The sequence below is a fragment of the Leptonychotes weddellii genome, chromosome 2 (assembly GCF_054177405.1).
Source record: "Leptonychotes weddellii isolate Sample4059 chromosome 2, ASM5417740v2, whole genome shotgun sequence".
Classification (NCBI taxonomy): domain Eukaryota; kingdom Metazoa; phylum Chordata; class Mammalia; order Carnivora; family Phocidae; genus Leptonychotes; species Leptonychotes weddellii.
The window spans coordinates 168729184-168753196 of record NC_138370.1 but is presented as its reverse complement, the minus strand read 5'-3'; the positions used below and the strand labels follow the sequence as shown (position 1 = coordinate 168753196).

Here is a 24013-nt window from a genome sequence, read left to right as displayed (position 1 = left end):
AGAGACTATGGACTCTGAAAAACAAACTGAGGGTTCTAGAGGGGAGGGAGGTGGGAGGAGTGGTTAGCATGGTGATGGGTATTAAAGAGGGCACGTTCTGCATGGAGTACTGGGTGTTATGCACAAACAATGAATCATGGAACACTACATCTAAAACTAATGATGTAATGTATGGGGATTAACATAACAATAAAAAATTTTAAAAAAAAGAAGCTATAACACAAATCTCAATAAATTTAGAATTTTAGTATGTTCTTTGTCCCAATAGAATGAAGTTACAGTCATAATAACAGAAGGAAATTTGAGAATTCATGATATGTGAAAATTAAACAAAATGCACCTAAACAATAAATAGGTCAAAGAAGAAATCACAAAGCAAATATGACATAATTTGAGATAAATGAAAACAAAACACAATATACTACAACTTATGAGACTCAACTAAAGCAGCAATCAGAGGGGAATAATGCTATAATGCAAGATATAATGCTTGCATTTAAAAAGGAATAAAGATCTCAAATCGATAACCTAAATTTCTGCCATAAGAAACTAGCAGAGATGGGGCACCTGGGTGGCTCAGTCGTTACGTGTCTGCCTTCGGCTCCGGTCATGATCCCAGGGTCCTGGGATCGAGCCCCGCATCGGGCTCCCTGCTCAGCGGGAAGCCTGCTTCTCCCTCTCCCACTCCCCCTGCTTGTGTTCCCTCTCTTGCTGTGCCTCTCTCTGTCAAATAAATAAAAAAAATATTAAAAAAAAAAAGAAAGAAACTAGCAAAAAGACAAATAAACTAAAACCAAAGCAAGCAGAAAGAAGATCATAAAGATTTAGAGTACAAACAAATGAAATAGAGAATAGAAATAATAATGAACACCAATGAAATCCAAAGTTAGGTCTTTGAAAAAAATCAACAAAAGTGACTTTTAGCTAGGCTGACAAAGAAAAAAGTAAAGGACTCAAGTTACTAGAATCAGAAATAAAAGAGAGGATCTGGAAACCAACCTCACAGAAATAAAAAGGATTGTAAGGAAATACTATGAACAATTATATGCCAACAAATTAAAAACCTAGACAAAATAGATGTATTTCCAGATAGACACAAACAACTGAAACAGAAGTAAGAAGAAATAAAAAATCTGAATATACCTAAAATAAAGAGACTGAATTAGCAATTTTAAAACTTCCCACAAAGAAAAGTCTGGGCCCAGGTGGCTTTACTGGTGAATTCTACACATTTAAAGAAGAATTAATACGAATCCTTCACATACTCTTACAAAAAATTAGAAGAATGAACATTTCCCGACTTATTCTATGAGACCAGTATTACCTGGATACTAAAACCAAAGACATCACAATAAAACTACAGACCAATATCCCCTATGAACATAGATGCAAATATCCTCAACAAAATACCAGCAATCCAAATCCAGATATATATATTAAACAGCATAACCAAGAGGGATTTTTCTCAGAAATGCAAGATTGGTCTAATATTTGGAAATCAATGTAATACATTATATTAATAGAATAAACCACAGAAACCACAATCATCTAAATAGATGTAGAAAAAATAGTAATTACTCATATCAATTACATGATGAACTAATAACATTTTGCATGTGTTGAGTTAAAATATAATACTCGAGTTAATTTCACTTGTCTCATTTTCTTTTTTTAGATGTGGCTACCAGAAAATTCCACATTACATATGCAGCTTGCATTTGTGGCTCACATTATGTATCTATGGGACCAAGATGATCTAGATGTATCTTTGAAGACCAGGACTCTAACAGCATTGGGTATCTTTTGTGCACAGCTCCCTGTATTACTTGCCAGAGGAGAAAAGTGAGACTGAGAATGGTTAACCTGCCCAGGTTAACAAACTCCACCCTGTAGGTATGAGAATTGATACTGGAATTCAGTTCTGTCCTTAAGCTAGAGTATGCCCTGTTTACATCCATTGTCTTCCTTAGGCATCAAGCCATTACCATCATTTATGTGCATGTTTTGGGTAATTGTTTCATTTTGTTGTTTTCTTTTTGCTTTTGTTATCCACTGAGCCCCCCTACCCCCCTACCCCCCATTCCCCCCACCCCCCACCTGGCCAGGACTACCACTGAGTTCTTCTATCTGGCCTTTGAGTCTACTCTTTCCTTTAAGCTGCATGGCACATAATAGCTAGGAGTTTTTGTTCCCTTGTTTAAACATCTATTCTGTCTCAAACATTATAGAAGACTCTCTACTTAAAATATTGCTAATCATCTTCACAACCCACACTTCGCAGATGATGGTTGTTGCTCCCTTCACTTTCACAAAGAAGAGAAAACTAAGGTCCCCAAAACTGTACTGCTAAAGTTACACAGGAACAGAGGGAGTTGGGACTGAAAGCCAGGTCTCTGACTCAAGAGCACTTATGTGTCCAGCATATCCCTCTTCCCTGACTCCTAAAGTGAGAGGAATATGGATCAACTGTGGGCCCTGAAACACATTACTATTTATAGATATGATTCATGTACTTATGAAAACTTTCTAAAGTATTTTTTCATAAAAATTTGTCTATAATTATTTTCTATTGAAAACTGAAGTCTATTTTTCTTCTTGCTATGGATTATGTTCTGCAAATTTAATACAATGATGTACACTTATACATGAATTTTGGATATAAGATGATATAAACTCCTACAGTAAAAGTGAATTGATAGCAGTAAGGATGAAGCACTAATCTGGGCTAATATTAAATATCCACCTTGAATGTTACTCAGACATTGTCTTTATACTTAATCCTTATATAAAGGAGGGAGGTAATGCCTGGTACAACTAAACTTCATGATTTTTCTTTGTTATCAAACATTCAGAGTTGCCAAAAAAAAAAAATTTTAAACTTTTAATCTTTCTAAGATTCTAAAAATATTAAGATCAAATTTGATAGATGCAAGATTCTTCATCCATATGAAGTTTAAATATTTAATAGTCAAAATGCTTCTCTACTTTGCAGAGCATAATTTATCAAGTGAAAGAGTTAGCTTTCCAGAATGAAAGAAAAGAATTAAATGCAATATATCCAATATATACTGCCAGGCCTCATTATTCTAATAGGAGAAAAATTAGTATGCACATTTGAGAAGTATTTCTGAATTTTTTGGGCTATGTATTTTGAAAACAAAATGCTTTCATTCTGAGATCACTACTGCCAATTGTTATTCATTTAGTGAGGTGTTACTGAAAAGTTTTAAAGCATTACACTTTCCAACAAAGAAAAATCATGAAGTTTAGTTGTACCAGGCGTTACCTCCCTCCTTTATATAAGGATTAAGTATAAAGACACTTTCAGGAACAACCATTGTTCTTAGGGCCTGTCCCTGTGGCTGTGTTTGGCTCAGACATGGTGCATATCTTTGATAGCCCAAGGGACAGCTAATGGAGCAGCAGCCTGAGCAATGAGGAGATGGGGGCTTTAAGCCCAGGCTCTGCAAACTACGGGAAGCAAATTACTTTGTTTCTGGGCTTTGGTTTTCCACCTCTAAAATAAGAATATTATTTGCTTTATCTAGTCACCAAGTATACTGTGACAAGTTAAGGAGATAAACAGTGAAAATCCCTTTTCCAGCTAGGATTACAATGTGTTTCAGCCGTGTGATTTCTTCTGCCTTCCTGAGTTTGCCTTAGCTCAATATTCCACATTCACCCTGGGGCTTCACCCATGACCAGTCCAGCAAGGCTATGTTGCAGCATGTAGGACTCCAATTTAATAGGTCAGTTTTGGCCTAGAATCTCACTGTTTATGACTCTGTCTCGATAATTAGGGCCAGGAATTATCATAGCTGATACTAACAGCCTCTGTGATGCCACGGAATAGTGCGTGTGTCTTTGGTTTTGCTCTTGTTGGATCCCCAGGGCCTAGTACAGTGTCTGACAACAGCAGTCACTCAATCAATAGTTTCTGGGTACATAAATGCATCAAGAAGAACAAGGAAAAGAAAGGAATATAGAAGGCATAGCCACTGCTTCCAAAGATTTATAATCCAGTCAAGGTGACAACACCTAAAAATAGAAGTCAAGAAGTGATAGAACAGTTAAGTCAGTCTACATGCCACTGAGCATGTGGCAGGAATTACTGCAGAGGTTGACGGCTCCCTTACTGGAGCTGGATGACAAATGTCCCAAGCTGCACAAAGGGTGACATAAACTGTGAAGACCTTGTATTGTGTTTGGCCCCCAAACATTAGCAGCAAGGAAAGATTCCAGATATTTTCCCTTGTCAGTGGATTCATCCTTGGATAGCATAACAACCAGAATGGAGTTTTCAGATTGGTATAGCCAAAGAAAACAATGGGAAGGGGAGTGAAATTTCGTTGTTCATTGTTACGATCTGTTCTTTTTTTTTTTTTTTTCTTCCTCTAGCAAACATAAGTCACTAATATTATGGTTCTCTAGAAAATGGCATTATCTCCTTATAAGTGTGCTTTGGAAACATTTTTCTCCTTCCCTTCTTTCTTCTCTCCTTCCCTTCTTTCCATTGTTTCTCTCTTCCCCTTCTTTTCATTTTTCCTTCCTACAGCATTCACTGGGCAATTCACTAATCTACAAACATTTACTGAGCCCTTGTGTTTCAAGTAAAATGGCAGGTAAACATATGTAGAGAAATACATAAAGGAAAGTCCATGACCTAGAGCAACTCAGAGTCTAAAAGGGCAGATAGCCAAGGAGACAGATAATTATTGTCCATGTGACAAGTGTTCTAACAAAAATGTTATTATGACAATATTGTCAGAGAACATAGAAGAGGGTTTAACTCACTGTCCAGGGAAAGCCAAGAAAGGCTATAGCATTGGAACTGTGTCCTGAATAGAAAGGAAGCATTAGCTGATGAAAAGAGGTAAGAGGCATTCCAGAAAGTAGACACATCATGTGCAAAGGACCAGAGCTATGAAAAGACATGTCTGATCCAGAGGATTGGGTACTATGGGGAGTGACAGGTGATAAAGGCAAAGAGGCAAGTTGCAAATAACTTTTGAAAGGTCCTATTCCCCAGCAAGTTTGGATGTGATATGGTAGAAGCTAGGAAGGTGCTTATTGACCAGGACATGTGGCAGGATTATAGTTGTTTTTTGACACCATTAAAGGGAAGAGATTCAGAGAGGAACTGGTAGGAAAACCAGCTAAGAGGCTGTGCAGTAGGGCAGGACAGAGAAAAGACTGAGAGTTAAGGCACAGGTAGAGGAGTGGACTGAGGGGACAACATTTGAGCAGTATTTCTGCAATAGAATTAACAGAGTATGGTGACCAATTGTTTTTGGAGGGTGAGAGAGGGAAGAAGAGGACAACTCATGCTTCCAGCTGAAGCAACTTGTGTAATGATGCCATCAACCCAGATAAGGAGCAAAAGAAGAGGAGTGGGTCTGGGGGAAGATGGTAAGTTCAGGTATGGACATACTGAGTTGATATGTCTGAGGGACATCCAGGTCAAGCTGGTTAATGGGTAATTGGAAATACAAATTTGGCCTCTGGGCTAGAGAGAAATTTGTTAGACATTAGCATAAAGATGGTATTTGAAAACATGATAGTGGATAAGGTCACCTAGAAAGAGTATATAGAAGTAGAGAAGAGGACCAAGAATATAAGCCTAAGGAACTCCAACATGTAAGGGATATGTAAAGAGAAGGAAGGCAATGGAGGACAGTATGAAGGGAAGTGTGGAAAAGTAGAAAAAGAACCAGAAGTATTAAAGATGGTGGTACTCTGGGGTGCTGTGTCAATTAAGCAACTTGAAGTTGGACAAGGCCAATATGGGCCTTAATATTTTTCCCCAATACAAAGCCAGGTCAATGAGCCTCCAATGAAGACTAACCCTTTCCCATTTACAGGACAAGTAGCAGTAGGAAACCAGCAGCTTGGCGGCTCAGCATCAAGTTGGCCTCACGGCCATTCTATGTGAACTCATTCTGTTTCTATGAGCTGGAGTCTTGCTCAAATTCCTGTGATGAACCCTTGCATTTCAGTCTCCTTCCTCAATATCCCATTCTCTAAAGTCTGGAATCCTCCTCTAGGCTCCTAAAACAGAAGTCTTGCCTCCTGGAGTCTAGGTTTATCTATCCCCTGGTTTTTCAATCCTGAGCTGCCCTATCTGTGTGTCCTCACACATGTATCCTGTCGATGCCTGGAACTGTCTTGCTTTGCTTATAATTCCTAGCAGCATGTGGGTGGTCTTTGGGTAACCCCTGCCAACAAACAAAGACCTTCATATTACTATAGTATACTTATAGCTATTATTTTCTAAAACTGTTATTCATTTATGGAGCAGTGCATGCAATTTAACAACTCTTGGGTGCCTGCTGTGCGCCAGGATTTCTAGGTGTGGAAGATGCAGCAGTGAACAAAACAATGTACCTTTCCTCAAGGGGTTTGCCATCTAACAGGTAGGACAGATAAACATTGTTAAGTATAAAGAGTGCCCGATGGGGGATAAAAATCAAACCACTTACGAGTAATAGGGAGGCTGGAGTGGAAGGAAGGAGTTGCTATTTTATAATGGTGGTCGGGGAAGAGATCACTGACCAAATGAGCTTGAGCAGAGACCTAAAAGAAATGAGACAGAGACACAAAAAACATGAGAGCGAGCCCTGCTGGTATTTAGCGGACAAGTATTCCAGGCAGTGAGAATCACAAGGGCAAAGACTCTGAGGCTGACTTGGCCTGGTGTGTCAAAGAAATACGGATTCCATTGTGGGTAGAAATGGTCAGAGGGGTTACTGGAGGCAGGAGGCAATCCTGAATAACCATTTGGTTATTGAAAATGTCTTGACTGTTATTCTAGGAAAATATAAGTATTTAGTCAGGAAAGTTGACATGATCTGTCTTCCATTTTGAAAGGAGCCTTTTGGCTGCTGTGTGAATAGACTGTAGGGAGAGAAGATCAGAAGCTGGGAGGCTAGTTAGGAGGTAAGAGCAACAAGCCAGGGAGAGATTACATTGGTCTGGCCTGGTCTGCTTGTGGTGGGCATGATGAGAAGTGGTTGGATTCTGGGTATAATTTAAAAATAGGACAAGCAGCATGCAATAATGGTTTGAATATGCTGTAAGAAAAATAAAAATCAAGGATGACCTTTTAATTTATTATTATTATTTTAATTTTGGCCTGAGCAACTATAACAGTGGAGTGCCATTTACCAAGATGGGGGAGTTCAATATTGGACCTTTAAATGCAGGATGGCTAGGAGACTGGGATGTCTATGAAGCCATGTCCTGAGCAGGTGTGGGATCTGGTGCACCAGTGGAGGGGATGGCCTTAGATGGGAGTGTGGGGTCTGGGCAGGCCCTCCATGTAGCAGGAGGGAAGAAGGTGTGTAGGAACGGATGCACAGTGGACTGGAAAAGGGTACAGTTGAAGACCTGTGGAAGTTCTCCTAGAACTGCTTCTATTTTCTCAGGGAAATAGCCAGGTCAGCTGAGAATGAGGGGAGGAGAGAAGGTGTCAGGAGGCTTTGAGATAGAGGCGAAAGTGTGAAATAGTCTTCTAGGACAGTGTTAATAAATTTCAGCTCATGGCCTAATCGTGGGACTTAAAATCAACTAAGTGATTTGAGATCAATTTAGCAATTTAACACAGTACATAGAATTTAAAAATAGAGTTTATTGCATGTATAAAAAGAATTGCTTAAGGTGCACGGGTGTATGTGTGTGTTCTAGGTTGTAGCTAAAATATTTTTTAAAACACTGGCCCAGAACAATGGTAGGCAATGAACAAGAGACTGTCGAATAAGGACAGGGACTGAGTTAATGATCATATGGTCAACACAGAATATAGCCTCATAAGATTTTGGCATTGTAGCTGCTAGAGGACCACAATCCCTCCTCTCACCCACCTCCACCTCCAGTATAGGAAACCTTTCTGTTTGAGTATTTTCAATGATGGCATGCTCACCAGTTTAAAAGATAGAGATTTCAGGATGTAACTTTCTTCTCTATAAAAAAATGAGGTCCTCACAACACTCTGAGATGTTAAAGTGGTGAGCAGGGGTCTGGCATTTGGATTTTGGAATTTGGTGTACTTAAAATGAAATTTGACCTTATTACATAATATTAAACGTGATGGCTTTTCTCCGTTTTGGAGATCTCTAAATCCTCCAAAACAAAACCAGAACACTAGGAAATCTTGTTTTTATTCAAACTTTAGCCCAGAATGGCAGCATTTGGCTTGTAAAGGTATGCTCTCTCTCTCCTCCATACATTACACTAACTGCAATTTTGGTGGATGATTGAGCTAATTTTCATGCCTATATTTTCTTCCTTTTTCAAGATTTGTTGTTGGATCTGCAGATGATTCCAAATATAACTTTAGAAAAAAAGTCTTCATTTTTAAGACAGTCTTAAAGTCTTCAGTTGTGAAGTAGTTTTTCCCTGTAAAATACATTAATAAATAATAGTTAAGAATATGTCAACAGGTGCTGTGGAAATGGCCATTTATATTTTTAATTGTAATGAGCTCAAGTTATTTTCTAGACATTGTAATTTAGAATAATAAAAGTACTTCTCCAGTTCTATATTTTGCCTGATTATTAAAAATGGTTTTGAGATTATTAGCTCAAACCAATTTACTATACACCTGACCAATTTCTGAACCATTTGAGTTTTTTAAGATTACTTTCTCCTATTGTAAAGGCAATATCAAACTTAGTTCATTAGACAGGATATCAGACATAAACGTAATACCTGGAACATATTTTGCTTCTGCAATGTTGTTCTCTTTCTAGCATGCTTAATATGATTTATGTAAATTTGAAACACTGAAATAAAAGTAGAAATGAAATTGAATAGAGTATGAGGACTCATGAAAATGTACACTCTGCCTACATCAGTAGGAATGTACATTTATGATCTATAACACTAATCTTAGTCCAGTTGTAAATCAAAATCAAGTAGAGTCTCACAAGAAAAAAAAAATTGTAACGGTGTGGTGCTGGATGTTAACTAGACTTATTGTGGTAATTACTTCCCAACATATAGATATATCAAATCATTATGTGGTACATCTAAAACCAATAGGATGTTATAGGTCAATAATATCTCAACTAAAAAAAGAATTTAAAAAATCAAGTAGTCTGGACACCCCTCTATTGCTTTTGGGGTTAGTCTGTATTCTGGGATTCTTTAATAGTTTCACTTCTCTAAGTGCCAAGAAAAAGTTAAATTGCAAAACAGGATCATTCTGTTATTCTTTATCTAGACCCTCACATAATTTTTTTTTCTCTATGTTAAATGCTTCTTTAGAAAAGGAAATACACAGGATTAGTTCCTCTTCTAACCATGGAAAACTCTCCCCTTCCATTTTGCAAGCCTCAACAAGTCTGTTGCTGAGTCAGAACCTCCTTTTTTCCCTGATGTGAGAAATCTTTCTCCCTTGAAAACTCGTAAAGCTTAGGAAATGCTTAAATTTGAGTCTCCCTGGGGGGCAGGGACAGGGGAGCCTGAACCAATGTGGCAGGGAGGAGTCCCACACGGCAGTCCTGATGATGGTACATTAAATGGTTTTATGAAATACGAAGACTTGGAACTGGCCCAGGGTTACCATGTGAGCTCGCCTCCTAACCTATTATATGCATATATGTGTGTAGACAGCCACACCGAGCCCCGGTTAGGTTCCTGGGACTTTGCTCCTCATTGCCAAAGTGAAAACGTTTGGTGTACAGCTGGGGTTTCATGTTTGCCCTGCAGAAAACACCTTCAAGCGGCTGCAGGAAGGTCCAAACAGCACGCAGCAGGAGAAGCTAAAAACAGAAACAAGCCCGAGAAGGCGCTTTCTAGGGCGCCGACGAGAGCTCCAAGTCGGGGACGTGGTGGGGCACGAGGTGTGGAGAGAGCCGCTCAGAGGTCTGCAAGGCAGGCAGCGCCCACAAGACCTAGAGGGCCTACGGACCCCCGGGGCTGAGCCCGAAGGGCGGGAGGGGCCCGCGTCTCCGCTGCGCTCGCAAAGTGCAGGCCGCGCGCGACCGCCGTGACTGGGAGCCGCTCCCAGTCGCGTCCCCCGGCCTCAGTTTCCCCCGCCGGGCAGCACAACCCCGGGAGGCGTCCCAGCGGCCAAGCCTCATGTGACCGAGGGCGGGACCGAGGTGACAGGAAGGAGGCGGGCCGCGAGGGCGACGGGGGCGGGGCGGAGCGCGTGCGACCACGGGCAGCCTTTGCGCGAACCCCGCGCCGGGAGGGGCCGTTGCCCAGGAACCGTCGGCGCCGCCCGCGAGCTCTTGCCCTTGTGCGCGCGCGCGCGCGGCGGGCGCTCAGACCCGAGTCTGCTGCCGGCTACCGCCACCGGCCTCCTCTTTTCCCTAGATGCCGAAGGGGCGCGAGGAGACACGCCGCTCGCTCCCGCGCTCCCCCCGCCCTCCTGGGAGCTCAAGCGCGCCCCTGGCCGAGCCTGCATATTAATGAGGGGCGGGGCGGGGGCGGGGCAGCGGGGGCGCGGCGGCCTCGCGCCCGCGCGTGCCGAGACGCACCGCGGGGGGCGGTGCGATTGTGAGGTGGCGCTGACGCACGTTCCGGAGTTCTTAAGCGGCGAGGGCGGCGGCGGCGGCGGTAGCGGCGGCAGCGGTGTCCGAGCGGGTCTCGGGAGGCGGCGGTGACTGCCGCGAGGGCTGGCGGGGCCGAAGTGGGTGCCCCTGGCTCAGTCACGGTGTTCCTCTCACTGACTCCCCCTCCTTCCACCACGGCCGTGCCGCCCCAGGTCCGGCGGCTTCCTAGGCGGGGCAGCGGACGGGGCGCGTCTCCTCCCGCTGCCGCCCGCCTGATAAATGAGGGACTTAGGGTTTGGGGTGCTGCAGACCGCCCCGCTCCGAAGCAGCAGCCCCGGGTCCCTGTTCAGCAGCGGGGCGTACCGTCCCTACGCTGCGGGGCCCGCCGCGGCCACCGCCCCGCAGCCCTCCGCCACGCCCTTCGGCCCGCTCTCGCCGCCGCCGTTGCCTGTCACCGGCATCTCGGAGGCCGCCTCCCCCTTTCCTATCCCCCTCGGCTGCGGCGGCGCGGGCAGCTCGGCCGCCGCCGCTTCCTCTTCCTCCCCGTTCCTGGCGCATCAGCAGACCATGCAGGATGAGCTGCTGCTGGGGCTGACACAGCAACCGGCGCGGCCGCTCTCGGGGGCGGCGGCCGCGGAGAAACTCCCCAACCACCACCCCGGCGGCGGCACGAACGCGGGTGTGACCCACCTCCTCCCCTCCCAGGACTTCAAACCGAGTCTGCACCACCCCTCCTCCTCCTCCGCCTCCTCCTGCTGCTGCTGCCGCACCTCCTCCCCGCAGGACTTCAGTAAGCGGCAGCAGCAGCAGCTGAGCAGCCAGAAGAGGAAAGAGTTCAGCCCTCCCCACCTTCCCCACCCTCCGGACTCGAAGCCGCCGCCGCCGCCGCTCCACTGCCCCGGCCGGTTCAGCCCGCCGCCACCGCCCGGCCCGCTCCTCCAGCCGGCGCAGCTCGCCCAGCGCCAGCAGCCACAGCAGCAACAGCAGTTCGGCGTACCGCACCCGCAGCACCTCCCGCCGCAGGACTTCGCCCCGCGGCAGCGCCCGGCCGACCTGCCCCCGCTCCCGCAGCTCCAGCCCTCGCCGCCCGCAGCCCCGCGGCGCCGCCACGGAGGCGCGGGCAGCCCTCGCAAGACCCCGGCCGCGGGCGAGGGCAGCGCCGCCGAGCCCCCCAATGCGGGCTTGGCCCCCTCGACGCCGCCGGTGAACCGCGCGCCGGGCTCCATGGAGTCCCCCAACCACCCTCTGCTCAACAGTCCCAGTAATCTCCTGCCCGGCGGGGCGCTCGGCGCGGGCGCCTTCAGCAGCCTGCAGAGCCCGGACCTTCCGCACCCCGGCGGCGGCGGGGGCGGGGGGCCCCCCGGAGGCGGAGGGGGAGGCGGCTCCGCGTCGCCGCCGCCACTGCCCGGTTTCGGCACCCCCTGGTCGGTGCAGACCGCGTCGCCGCCGCCACCCCAGCCCCAGCCCCAGCAGCCGCCGCCGCCCCAGCAGCAGCAGCCGCCTCCGCCCCAGCAGCCGCCGCAGCCGCAGCCGCAGCAGCCCGGCTCCTCGGCCGCCACCCCCGGTGGCGGCAGCGGCGGCGGCGGCGGAGGCTCGCTCAGCGCCATGCCGCCGCCCAGCCCCGATTCAGAGAACGGCTTCTACCCCGGGCTGCCGTCGTCCATGAACCCGGCCTTCTTCCCGAGCTTCTCGCCCGTGTCCCCGCACGGCTGCGCGGGACTCAGCGTGCCGGCGAGCGGCGGTGGCGGCGGCGGCGGCGGCGGCTTCGGCGGCCCCTTCTCGGCGGCCGCCGTGCCCCCGCCGCCGCCGCCCGCCATGAATTTACCTCAGCAGCAGCCCCCGCCGCCCGCGGCGCCGCAGCAGCCGCAGAGCCGGAGGTCGCCCGTCAGCCCGCAGCTCCAGCAGCAGCACCAGGCGGCGGCCGCCGCCTTCCTGCAGCAGAGGAACTCCTACAACCACCACCAGGTACGGCGGGCGGCGGCCCGGCTGCGCCGCGGGGCCGGGGACCGAGACGACGAGGGCCACTCGCCCAAATGAGAGTGGGACGGGAGGGTGGAGAAGGGTGACAGGAGTCGGGACGCCAGCCCCCGGCGGGGCGGGCGGGCAGTGGCCACCGTGGGCTGCGAGGCTCGGGGAGGGGGGGCGCGCTGGAAGTCGCCCCGGCCGGGCGCCCCCTCGAACGCCCGGCGCGGCGGTGGGGGCTGGGGCAGGGGCCGAATGGCGCCCGGACCGAGGGCGGCGGCGGCAGCGGGCGGGCGCGCCGGCTCGGCCGACCCTCGCAGCGGGCGCCCCTGACCCGGAGGGCGGCTGTCCGCGATCCGCGAGCCCGGGAGACGCGGCGAGGCCGGGCGGGGGACGCGGGGCCGGCGGGCTCGGGCGACGGCCTCGGACGAGCGGCCGTGGGAAGCGAACTTGCGCAGGAGGAACATGAGCACCGCAGACGGTGCGTGGGAGCCCGTGAGTCTTCCCGGTCGGCCAGTGAGGGGACGGACGGGAAGGTTTTCTTCTGCCGAGTCTGTTTCATTCCGCACGGCCCGGCGCGAGTTCTGGCCAGGGAGGCGGTGGCCGGCCGGGACGCCCAGCCCGCCGCGCCGCTGCGCCCGCCGAGGGCCCGGCGTCGGGAGAGCAGCGGCCGCCGCGCCGCGGGCTCGGTCCCGAGCTGTCAGACGCCTGCAGAGAGGAGCGGGCCCGCGGGGCTCACTCGGTTACCGCCGAGGTGCTCCGGGATCGGGTTAGTTTCTGCGCTCTTCGTGTGGGAGGAATGTTTGGTTTTAGTTTTAGACAAAACTGAACTTGAATTCGGGATTCGTGTTCTGTACCTCGAAGGGAGGACTCCCATTTTTTTCGGTGGCCTTACCTTTTCTTGAATTATGGGGCATGTATATTTTAAGTGGGTAATGCAATTATGAAATAACACCGGTCAGGTTTTTTTTTTTTTTAATCCATCCGGGTCCTTTCTGGTTCAAGCTCTTGTTTTGTTATCTTCTCAATACAATGTTTGAATGACCGCTGGGTTGGTTAATTGACATTGAAAGAGTATTTTATTGTTCTTTTTTTGATCCAGTCAGCATTTATTGTAGTGATTGGTGTGTTTAAGGTCATTTTCGTGATTAAGGATTGAGAGAGAAACAAAATTGGACCTTAACCAGTGCCTGCTTACTCCTATAACTTTTTCCGTTGACCTGTTAAAGTTTTCAGGGGCTAACCTTTTAAAAGGTGAATACTGTTTAACCAAAGTAACAATTAAGAGTTTGTTTAAATCAACCAGAGTAACAGTTAACAGTTTTTATTTTGAATCACTGGTGTCTCCCCCAGAAACGAGAATGTGGCCTATGAGAATTGAAAAGACGGAATTTTGAAATAATATTCCACTTTCTATGATTTCTATAATCTCGAGCAGTTATCTTTTGTGTGTCAGGGTCGTCATTTTTTAAACTGGAAGCTTGCCACAGAAAATTATTTATAGGTACTTTTGTATTCTTAGAGCCATGATATAGAACATTAGAAGACCATATACCATGATTCATATTTAACTATAATCTGCTTTTTGTCAGAAGATGGTTCTCACAGTGAAGTTTAAGAGGTCACACAGCTGTCATATGGAATTTTAGATCACTGGAAGAGAACTTGAACACTGTATCAGTAAGGAAAGTAAGGCCCCTCAAGAATGGAGTGATTTGTTCATGGTCCCTGAGCTATACTTTTGAACTATGTGGAGGGGGCAGTGTATATTCATGATTATATTGGCATTTAAAAAAATTTTTTAAATAGGCACTATAGATCAAGTTCTTTTTTTTTTTTTTAAGTTGTCTTATAAGAAGGAGGTTTCATTTTAAGAATACTTATAGTAACTTACTTACTTATAACAACTGTATGGTCCATATTTCCTTTAGCTAAATGTTAGTTGTAAGCTTATTGACAACATAATTGCTAGCAAATAATACTTTTGAAAACTCTACAGTTATTGTCTCTTGGTGGATTCTCAACTTTTTTTGTCATAGGTTCTAGTTTGGAATATAATTTACTTTTGAAAATGAATGAACTGGATGGAGATTTGTATTATTGAGATGTCTACTAGAATAATCAAAGCATGTGTAGTTGCTTATCTTTAGGATATCTCAGTGGATCCACCTATGGGTAACGTCAGATAATTGCTTAACTGTTCATGGATAATTAAGTGAGAGAAAAACAAAAACACTTTAAAAGAAACTACATTAAAATTAGAATAAAATACCTTAAAAGTTGAGTAAACAATACAAAGAAGACACATTTTCTATACTGTCCCTATACTAAAAGGTGTTTTTAGTTCACGCAAGAGAACACCATCAAATGTTACCATTATCTACTGTTGCGGTGGTGCAATTTGTTTGGGAACCCTAAAGACTAAATATTGTACTCCTATCATTACTCATACCTTTATTAATTAAGGACCATATTTTTAGTTATACGCCTAGCAGAATATGGTTGTTTTGAGATAACAATGTAGGTTATATCTTTAAGGATCTTCAAAGTTAATTTCAATTTTCAAGTATTTATTTTCTTTTCTTATGTATATGATTCTGAAGAAAAGTAACTGCATGGTTCTATTTCAATAATTATCCTGAAATACCTGCTTGGTTCATTATAATTTAAAGTGGACAAGAGAATGAAAATTCATCTAGCATTAAATGAATATCTTTTCATATAGCAAGATCTCAAACCTATTACTTCTCATAACCTGTTAACCTTTCATAACGTTTAGAGATTTTATTTTTTTAAGATTATATATATTCTTAGCGCAGGCCTAAATTTCAGTTTGAATTATAAACTCTTTAAATGCCTATAATTTAAACAGATGTGTTTTTCTCAGCCTCTTCTGAAACAATCTCCTTGGAGCAACCATCAGAGCAGTGGCTGGGGCACTGGAAGTATGTCCTGGGGAGCAATGCATGGCAGAGATCATCGTAGAACTGGAAACATGGGAATTCCAGGAACTATGAATCAGATATCTCCATTGAAGAAACCATTTTCTGGTAATGTCATAGCACCACCGAAATTTACTCGCTCTACTCCATCACTGACTCCAAAATCTTGGATTGAAGATAATGTGTTCAGAACAGACAACAATAGTAATACACTCTTACCCTTACAGGTAAGAATGGTATGTAAATGGTCTTATTTCTAATGTTGATCTTTCAAAGTAAGAAATTGGGTGGTGGTAGTAGTAGTAGTAGTAGTAGTAGTATGGTAAAATCAAGAGATTAAAACATAAAGTTTTAATTTTTAAGCATATAATTTAATTCCCAAAGGATAAAGTACTTATGTAGAGAAAATTGATGCTAAAACATTCTCTAAACACACAGTAGAAAAGAAGCTTCATAAAATCTAGAAAAACCTGTATTTCTTAAATACATTTTGAAGCTTTTAATTGGCAGCTCAAGAATGCCTTAATTTATTCATCTTTAATAGGCCACCAAAATGAATGTCTTCTCCAATATAACTAAACTAAAATGTTAAGTAGTTGTGCATAGATTTGACTGTGATCAGCTGTATATATATTAGAATATACTTAGTACAGCTGTGATTATGGCAAAATAATATTAGGGCTTTTTGCATCAAATTAAAATCTGTCCTTCCTGGTTCAATGACTATTTTTTTCTAAATGTGGCCTAATAGTTATGATGATTAGGCATTTTTTTCAGGCTTTTTAATGTTTTATTGATATTACAGGCTAATAAAGGTCCTTGTAGCTATTCATAATGAGACTTTTTTCCCAAGACTTTTAGAGGACCAAAAATACAAGATAGAAGGAACTTTGATTGTTTTTGTTTTCTTTCCTTTTTTTTTTTTTTTTTTTTGTGGGTGGGTGTGGGGAAGAGAACTGCTTATTTCTGATGAAAACTTCTATGCTATTGAAGGTGAGATCTAGTTTGCAGTTACCAGCTTGGGGCTCAGATTCACTCCAAGATAGTTGGTGCACTGCAGCCGGAACATCCAGAATAGACCAGGTAGGCTGCACAGTGTATATTTTTCAGGATTTTGACTAGGAGTTTAGTATTTATATTATGAGTAAGATTTATTATTTACTTTCCAGTTATACCTTTGTAAGCATATGTCAAAGAACATTAAAGCAATTTATTTTTAAAAGGTCACTTATTTAGTATAAAATGCTTCATTTTCAATTTTATAAGTAATTCATAACTATTTTATATTTCCAAAACAATTTGTTTTTGGAAAAAGGAATTATATACCCAAGAGCACCTGACTTTAAACATCAGTCAAACTGAACAGATTTTATCTTTCAGAATTATTTTCAGTTGGGGACAAAATCATATGTTTACTTAACATTCAATTTTACATTTCATCAGGGTTCTACAGAATTTTTTAGTAAATTTTTGTTACGAAATCTACATTTGTCTTGAGGTATATTTCTAAAGAAGCCCTAGCTTCAATTTTTTTACCTTTAAGAAAAACTTCATGTATAGTATTTCTTTATTCTAAAATTTGTCACTGCTGTTATATACTATCTCCTTCCAAATAATCAGTTTCTTATAGAAAAACCATAAATCAAAAAGCTAGGAATTGGTCTTAAATTACCTTTAAGCCCTTTGTGGTTACAAAATGCTCTCTCTTTTCCTGCAGACTAAATTAGAATTCATACTGGGTACCCAGTGATGAGAATTATTACAGGACAAGTAGAAAACTCGGTCCTACATGAGGATTCTTTACTACAGAGCCAAAGCTTGAATGAGCATAGACTTGACATTGTGGGAGCCCACTGAATGGAGCTATGTTATCCTTAGCTAAGGCTCTTCCTTAGTTAATTTATCAACATGAGATGATTTTACAAGTAAGGACTCTATAAATAGATTAATAATGCGTTTGTCAATAGCTTTCAAATTTGGAGGGTTAGCAGTAACTTCAATAATCTATCATTAGCACTTATTTTAGACAAGTCCTACCGTTTTACCAAAATAGTCCTACCAGGATCTCCACTTAGAAATAAGTAGTTCTCTCACACACAATTTGTGATTTATTGTTTTGTTAATAATTTAAGTTAGCTCTCCATCTATTTCTACTCTCTTCTCCACTCTGGCCTATACTTAGGCCATATTAGTGACATTTTTATGGTAGCACTTTTATGTTGTTCAAATTGAATACATAAATGCCTAGGAGATGATATGTTAGAAGACGAAAATTATAATCACTTTGAAGGTGGCAAGGGACATGTTTTTAGCGAGGACAGGACATAATTATTTGAAGAACATGTGTAGGAAGAAGCAAGAGGATATATATATGAGGAATATTTAACTGTGGAGAAGAGAGAAGACAGATTAGCTATCTTAAAGGGACCATGGGGGCAGGGCACATGTTGAGAAATGAGGTTATTGAGATGGTTTTAGTTGGTGGAGTGCTAGAGAGTAGATAGAGGTGATAATGAAAGGGAAGTCAGCCCCTGGGCTGCTATAAGATGAGGGCCTCCAGCACTCCCACTTAGATTTCAGTCAAAGCCAATCTGTTCTTACCGGTTCTGTAACCTAGGATTTTAGGTAAATTCATTTTACATGAAAGGATTTAGGTGCTTGAAGATAATTTTTTTTTCTTTTGGTAAACTGCTGAGATACTGTCATTCCCTTGGGACCCTTGAGCCAGAGGGGTGATATGATGAAGTTGAAGAGCTTGGTGAAGAAAACGATAGTGGGAAGTGAACTGAACTAGAAGAAAAGGAGGTCTGAAACCTGAACCTTCTTCCTCTTTCTCAGTCCTTATGACATCTGAGGATACAGTCTATGGGTCTTTTATGTCTTTGGGTCACAGTTTCTGTATCTATAAAAGGGAGAACCTTGAACTAGATCATGAAAGGCCTTTTTAGCCAGCTCTTATACTTTCTCTGATCTATTTTGGCCATTTCTTTTCCTCCCTGTGCACCACCAACCCCCCCCCCAACACACACACACACACACTTTATTTTTTAGAATACAAAGGTCCTGGTGTATTGGGGAGAAGGGGTGGGAATTGGATTGAGGCAGGCAAGGTATAGTGTATGACCTCCCAACTGGTCTTAAAAGTAATGTGGTTCTCTCTTTTGAGGACCTTAAGGGTACTTAATGATACAAAATTTGTTCTGTGTTTCTATCTTTCCATAAAAGGTTGAGGTATTTGAAATTGAGGTTTTTAAAAATACAGCAACAGCTACAAACTTCAATTGGTATTTTAAACCATTGGGTAGTTCCTCACTATTTGGCAAAGTTAAAATTATAGAAAATTCTTAAGCACTTAAATATCTGGGGCAGTATTTTCATTCTGACTTTTTTTTTAATTATATAGAACATTTTAATACTAATATATCTCAGTTAACAAATACATTATTTTAAAACATTTAACTTTTTATTTCTTTTAGTTTCAAATTGATTAGGCATAAAAAATATACTAAATTCTAGAACTGGAGTCTCAATTCCTGTACCTGGATACTTGAGGCCTTACCTATACCAAGAACTGGACATGTAATTAACAATCAGCAAATGGGGAAGAAATGGTTTTGTAGATTGGTTTTACTCAGTTGCATATAAAATTTTTAGGGTTGGTTGGCATTTCCTTACTTTATTTTCTTATGGAAAAGCTTCAAATATAAAACTTTTTAAAAACAAAGGTAAAGTTTTAAATACATTTCAGACTTTAAAATGAATTTTAGGTATTTGTGTTAATTTCTTTAAGGCTAAGAATACTTTTCTTTAAAACGCTGTTAGGTAGTTACCCTTGCAAGAAGTCATACTCTGATGTATGAATTCTAATTGCCTTAAAATTGAATTTCAATTAGATATTGGGATTATAATATATTCATTAATACTTTAATATTTTAAATCAAAAAGTAAATATACTAGTAGCTGAGATTATTACTTGCAGGTTTATATACTGTACATCAGTTCTCTGTAAACAAAGCAACAAAATGCCTTTAAAAGTGTAATATAGCCGTGAAGCCTTACAAGATGGATGTTGGCCTGTCCTCTAGCTAAGGGATTATCAATATATTCAATTCTAGATTTTTGTTCCTGTGGAAGTTCTTGAGCATGTCACATAAACTACCTTGAATTAATTGGAGATACTTCCCACCAGTCTTTAATATCTAGACTGTTACGTGACAACATGATAAATGATAATATGGGGGTCTCTTGGAAAAATACATTATTTGGTGTCTTTATTCACTTTGCACAAAAAACAATATATAGTAGCAGACCAAGTCTAATTTTTCATTTAATAGAACATTCCTTAAATTGTGGTTCTTAAATGTGATGAACCTCAGGGGGCATTGGTAGTCAGCAAACTGTTAACACTCACTGAAAATGAGAAAGAATGGGTTCTCTTGTACCTGCTTAGGTAATGGATGCTTTCTTTTCAAGTTTTGTATCCTGCATTCAATTCTTTAACTGTACTTGATATATTCTTATACCGCCTATTTTCTCCTTGCCTTTCCATTTAATCCTTGTGGATACTAGTATAGCTTTAGCTATTTGGGGCCTTTAAAAATTTTTTTTTTAATTTTTTTCCGTGTCACTGTCATAGCACATTGTCAAGGTTCAGATTAATAAAGGAAGTTCAAAAAATGTATGTTCGTTATGTATGTCGTAGTGTTTTAATTACCCTTGGGATATATGGGGAGAAATTCTGTTCTTTGCCTTTGAGAAGGTGAAGGTCCAGTCGGATGAAGAAGGGGTGTCTGTGTGGAACAACCAGAGACTGAAATGAGAGAGTAGGACACTGAACACGACATTGTGCAGGAAGACAGTAGCACATCATCCGCTGCTAATTCAGTAGAGTAGCAGTGTGTCGTCAGGAACGTAAAATCAGTATTTACTGAAGATTGAGGACAATATTAGTACAACTTGTTATTTTAAAGCAAAAATTGGAAAAGTCAACACAAAACTGCAACAAAAGCTGATCTTTCTACTTAGAAGGATATATGTTAAAGCATCTGGTATATCTTTAAATATGACAATATGGGGTTTTCCTGTAATCCATCTCCTTTTTCTTTGGGTGAATACTTCATTTTCAAGAGGAAAATGTTCTGCTTGACCACTTCTTTTGAAATGAGACAGGGTTTTTAATATATCAGAGTAAAAATATAACATCCCATTGAAATGTCCCCTTTTAATTAAGTTCAAGTTCTTTTTGTTGTACTAATTTTAATATTCTTGACCTCTTTATTTTTTAGCATTTCTAATCTTTTTTTAGGTTATCCTATTTAAGATTAGGATTACTTTGTTCTTTCTGTGTTTTTCAGTCTTTCTAGGACTGTATTGTTGCTTCTGTAACTCTTTATGGCAAATGTCTGGGTTTATGAAAATAATAAAATATTATAATAGAGTGTAGTTTTCCCGAAAATTAATCCCACTGCTTGTGGGATTCTGTAATCTCAGTTTCTGAAAACCCATTTAAGTTGATTCTTTGCCAGATAATTTTCATATTTAAAGTAGATTGGGGTAATCTTTTCCTCATAGAGATTCTTACTTTTGTGAAACGTCTTGGCTCTTGTCATATAGTCATGTAGTCATAAATATAAGTTACATTGCTATGATTTTCCATATGTGCGCTAATCAGTTTTGGTGTGTTTATGTTTACCTTAAAATAGTTTCAGGCAGTTTGTGTGAACACAAATTTTTCTAATACCCTTATTCTATAATTAGATTTGTTTCTGTTGTTTTTTTCCAGAAGTTATATTCTAATCCCCACACTTTATTTAATGAAATTATCTATACTTTTTGAACATGAACCTATAGGTTTCATTAAATTTAGAAAGTGATTTTGAGATGTCATGAGCTCTTTGCCTGCTCAAGGCTATTTTGTGTTTAGTGCTTTAAAAATCATGTGGGATGCAGCTGATGCTCACCAAAGTATAAGTAAGCTAGTAGTTTTATAATAGCTTTGTTATTTTCCTTACTAAAGCAGGAGTTTGTTTCATGATGAGACTTGAAATGCAAGGGAAAATAAGGGGCCTTATTAAGTGGGCATCACACTGTTTCAGTTGGATATAGGCATTAAAGCTAAAGCTATCAATACATGCAGCTTTTTTGAATAACCACTGTTTGTTTATTACCTAGTGGTCACTGATATTTATTGACTAGCTTGCTTTTATATTTCCCTTCTTAGCTTAAATATTGCCCATTGACAGTGTATATGGAGTTACTTCATTAATTTTACTTTAAATTTTGCTCTAAAGCAAGATCATACTCCTTGAATGGAGTTAGTGTGTGACCAAAAAAAAAAAAAAAAAAAAATGTGAGAAATATCATTTGGGTGGTGGTAGTAGTCACCATTAATTAAGTTCATAGGTCCACTGTGAGGTTTTTTTTTACTTAATTATATATACAATTTTTATCATGATAGCTTACATTTTTAAATTCTATTTTAAATATGTTTTTAATACATCTTAGCTTTGTCAATTAACATCTGAGTACCTATTCCATGGAGAATTCTAAGAAGACTTTATGGTTCTGAACAGTCTTTGCCCTCACAGAGCTCAACTTTAATTCACAGTTTTTATAGTAGAGATAAACTACTATTGATTCAACAAACATTTGAGAGTTAGCTATATTCCATAATTAGAAGGTCCTTGCCTCTAATTAATTTAGTTTAGTGGGTAAGGCAGGAAAATCAACAAATTAGTTACAAACATAGTATGGTGGAAGCACAGAAGATGGAAATATTTGGATTACTAAAATTGTATGTCATTTTTACCCAAGGGCCTCTCTATTCCAGTTTTATTTAATTTATTACATAGTGCTTTGAGTCTTTTGCTTTTCTATCTAATCTGAGACAATTTTTTTTTTCTTTTCTAGAAGATAGAACAGAGCCTAAAAAGGTTTAGTAACTTACTCAAGATAAAGAAGCTCTGCAATTCTTTTTTTTTTTTTTTTTTTTTAAAGATTTTATTTATTTATTTGACAGAGAGAGAGATAGCGAGAGCAGGAACACAAGCAGGGGGAGTGTGGGAGGGAGAAGCAGGCTTCCCGCCGAGCAGGGAGCCCGATGTGGGACTCGATCCCAGGACCCCGGGATCATGACCTGAGCTGAAGGCAGACGCTTAACGACTGAGCCACCCAGGCGCCCAAGAAGCTCTGCAATTCTTAAAATATGGTCTCTGGACTATCAGTCTAAGTATCACCTGGGAACCTACTTTAAATACATGTTTTCAGGGGCCACTGTAAACCTTTTGAATTTCAGACTGTGTCAGCAGAGTCCCAGCAATCTGGGGCCCAGCGATATGTGTGTTTGACAACCCTTCCACATGATCCTAAAGCATGCTCAAGTGAGAGAACCACTATTCTAGTTCACTGATTCTCTGTGCCTCCCTCACCAATCAAAGTCACTGTTAATGATGTAAAATAAAGTAAGTAAAGATAAGTAAGGAGTATCAATATAGCTGTATGGTGATAAAGCTGGAGTAAGACCAACTGGTCTAGGAGTCTACCATTTAGTATTACTTTGCACGCTTTCTAAATTCCTCAACAGCAATTTGTTTAGTCTGCAATACTGATTCTGGTCCCCTAGCTTTAAAAGCTCACAACCCTGATTTATTTACTCCACTTGCTGGAGTAAATAAATCAACATATTTTCAGTAAAAGCTTTTTATGTTTTTCTTTAGCTTTCTGAAAGACTGGCTCTGAACCGTCTCTGGATTGTGGACTCCTTTGGAAAACTGATGAAGCCCTTTTCTTCAGGAAAAAATTATGTGTACACACACATACAGAACATTGTATATAATCTCAGATTTCATGGTCCTTCTTGAAGTTCATGGACTCAGGTTAAGAAGTGCCTAATTCTGATTTCTGTAGAGACTTTTTCCCCCTCATTTTTCTTACTCTTCCGTTTTCTTTTTATGTATTAATTATTTTTTGAGAGTTAAAAATGGCCTGCCCTGCCTCTCCTTCATATACATACACCTGTACAAACACCTACACATTTAAATGAGTGGGAGTCATCACTGACATTTTGGCAATTTAGGGGGCATGGGCCAGAGCTTGCTGTCATTGTTCCCCGTGTATGTTTGTTCAGGTACATTGAGATGTGTTGGGCAGAATAACAGCATAAATTCATAGGCGTTGAAGAATCCCATTCCTTCTGGTAAGCAGGTTGACAGATTTAACATTTAGCAGACAAGACTTTCAGCTACACAAAGACTTTGTTCTGGGACTTGAGGTAGGAAACTTGTTGAGATGAGAATACTTTCCATCCTCTCTTCCCTGCATCCCCGCCTTCTTTGCAGGGTGTGGAGGGAAAGAGGATTTAGAAATGCAGAGACCAATATGTGAAGACTTCAGGGAGCAAGATTTGGTTATAAGTATTTTAGGTGTTAGTCTTTGTTCTGATATTAGTAGTTCATGCTTTTAATATTAACTGAATGGGTTGTTCATGTATTTATTATTGTGAAATTCTAAGTCAAATAATGTACACTGTTTGATAGATATTTAAAGTATGGTGCCATTATGGGATTAATTCCTTCCCCCCAAATATTTGTTGTTTAAGTGCCTGTGTCTTCC

General features: G+C 41.9%; 1 protein-coding gene and 1 long non-coding RNA gene across 8 annotated transcripts in view; one reads left to right on the top strand and one right to left on the bottom strand.

The window, feature by feature from the left end:
* The window catches only part of LOC115944669 (uncharacterized), a 16415-nt gene extending 4188 nt beyond the window's left edge, over positions 1–12227 (bottom strand). The window contains exons 1-2 of one of the 2 annotated variants that reach the window (XR_014143092.1): positions 12144–12227; positions 6480–6573 (exon numbers count right to left, since the gene is read on the bottom strand). This is a non-coding gene — a long non-coding RNA (uncharacterized LOC115944669). Of the gene's footprint in view, positions 1–6479; positions 6574–7918; positions 10235–12143 lie in introns of those variants that run through there. The other variant, XR_014143093.1, reaches the window with a different exon arrangement.
* CPEB2 (cytoplasmic polyadenylation element binding protein 2) overlaps positions 10585–24013 on the top strand; it is a 69102-nt gene continuing 55673 nt past the window's right edge. For 2 of the 6 annotated variants that reach the window (XM_081812587.1, XM_081812585.1), the window contains exons 1-3: positions 10586–12464; positions 15349–15630; positions 16397–16486. In XM_081812587.1, coding sequence (XP_081668713.1) covers positions 10779–12464; positions 15349–15630; positions 16397–16486 — 2058 coding nt within the window. In that variant the 5' untranslated portion in view covers positions 10586–10778. Of the gene's footprint in view, positions 12465–15348; positions 15631–16396; positions 16487–24013 lie in introns of all 6 variants that reach the window. The other 4 variants (XM_081812586.1, XM_081812590.1, XM_081812588.1 and 1 more) reach the window with 4 other exon arrangements.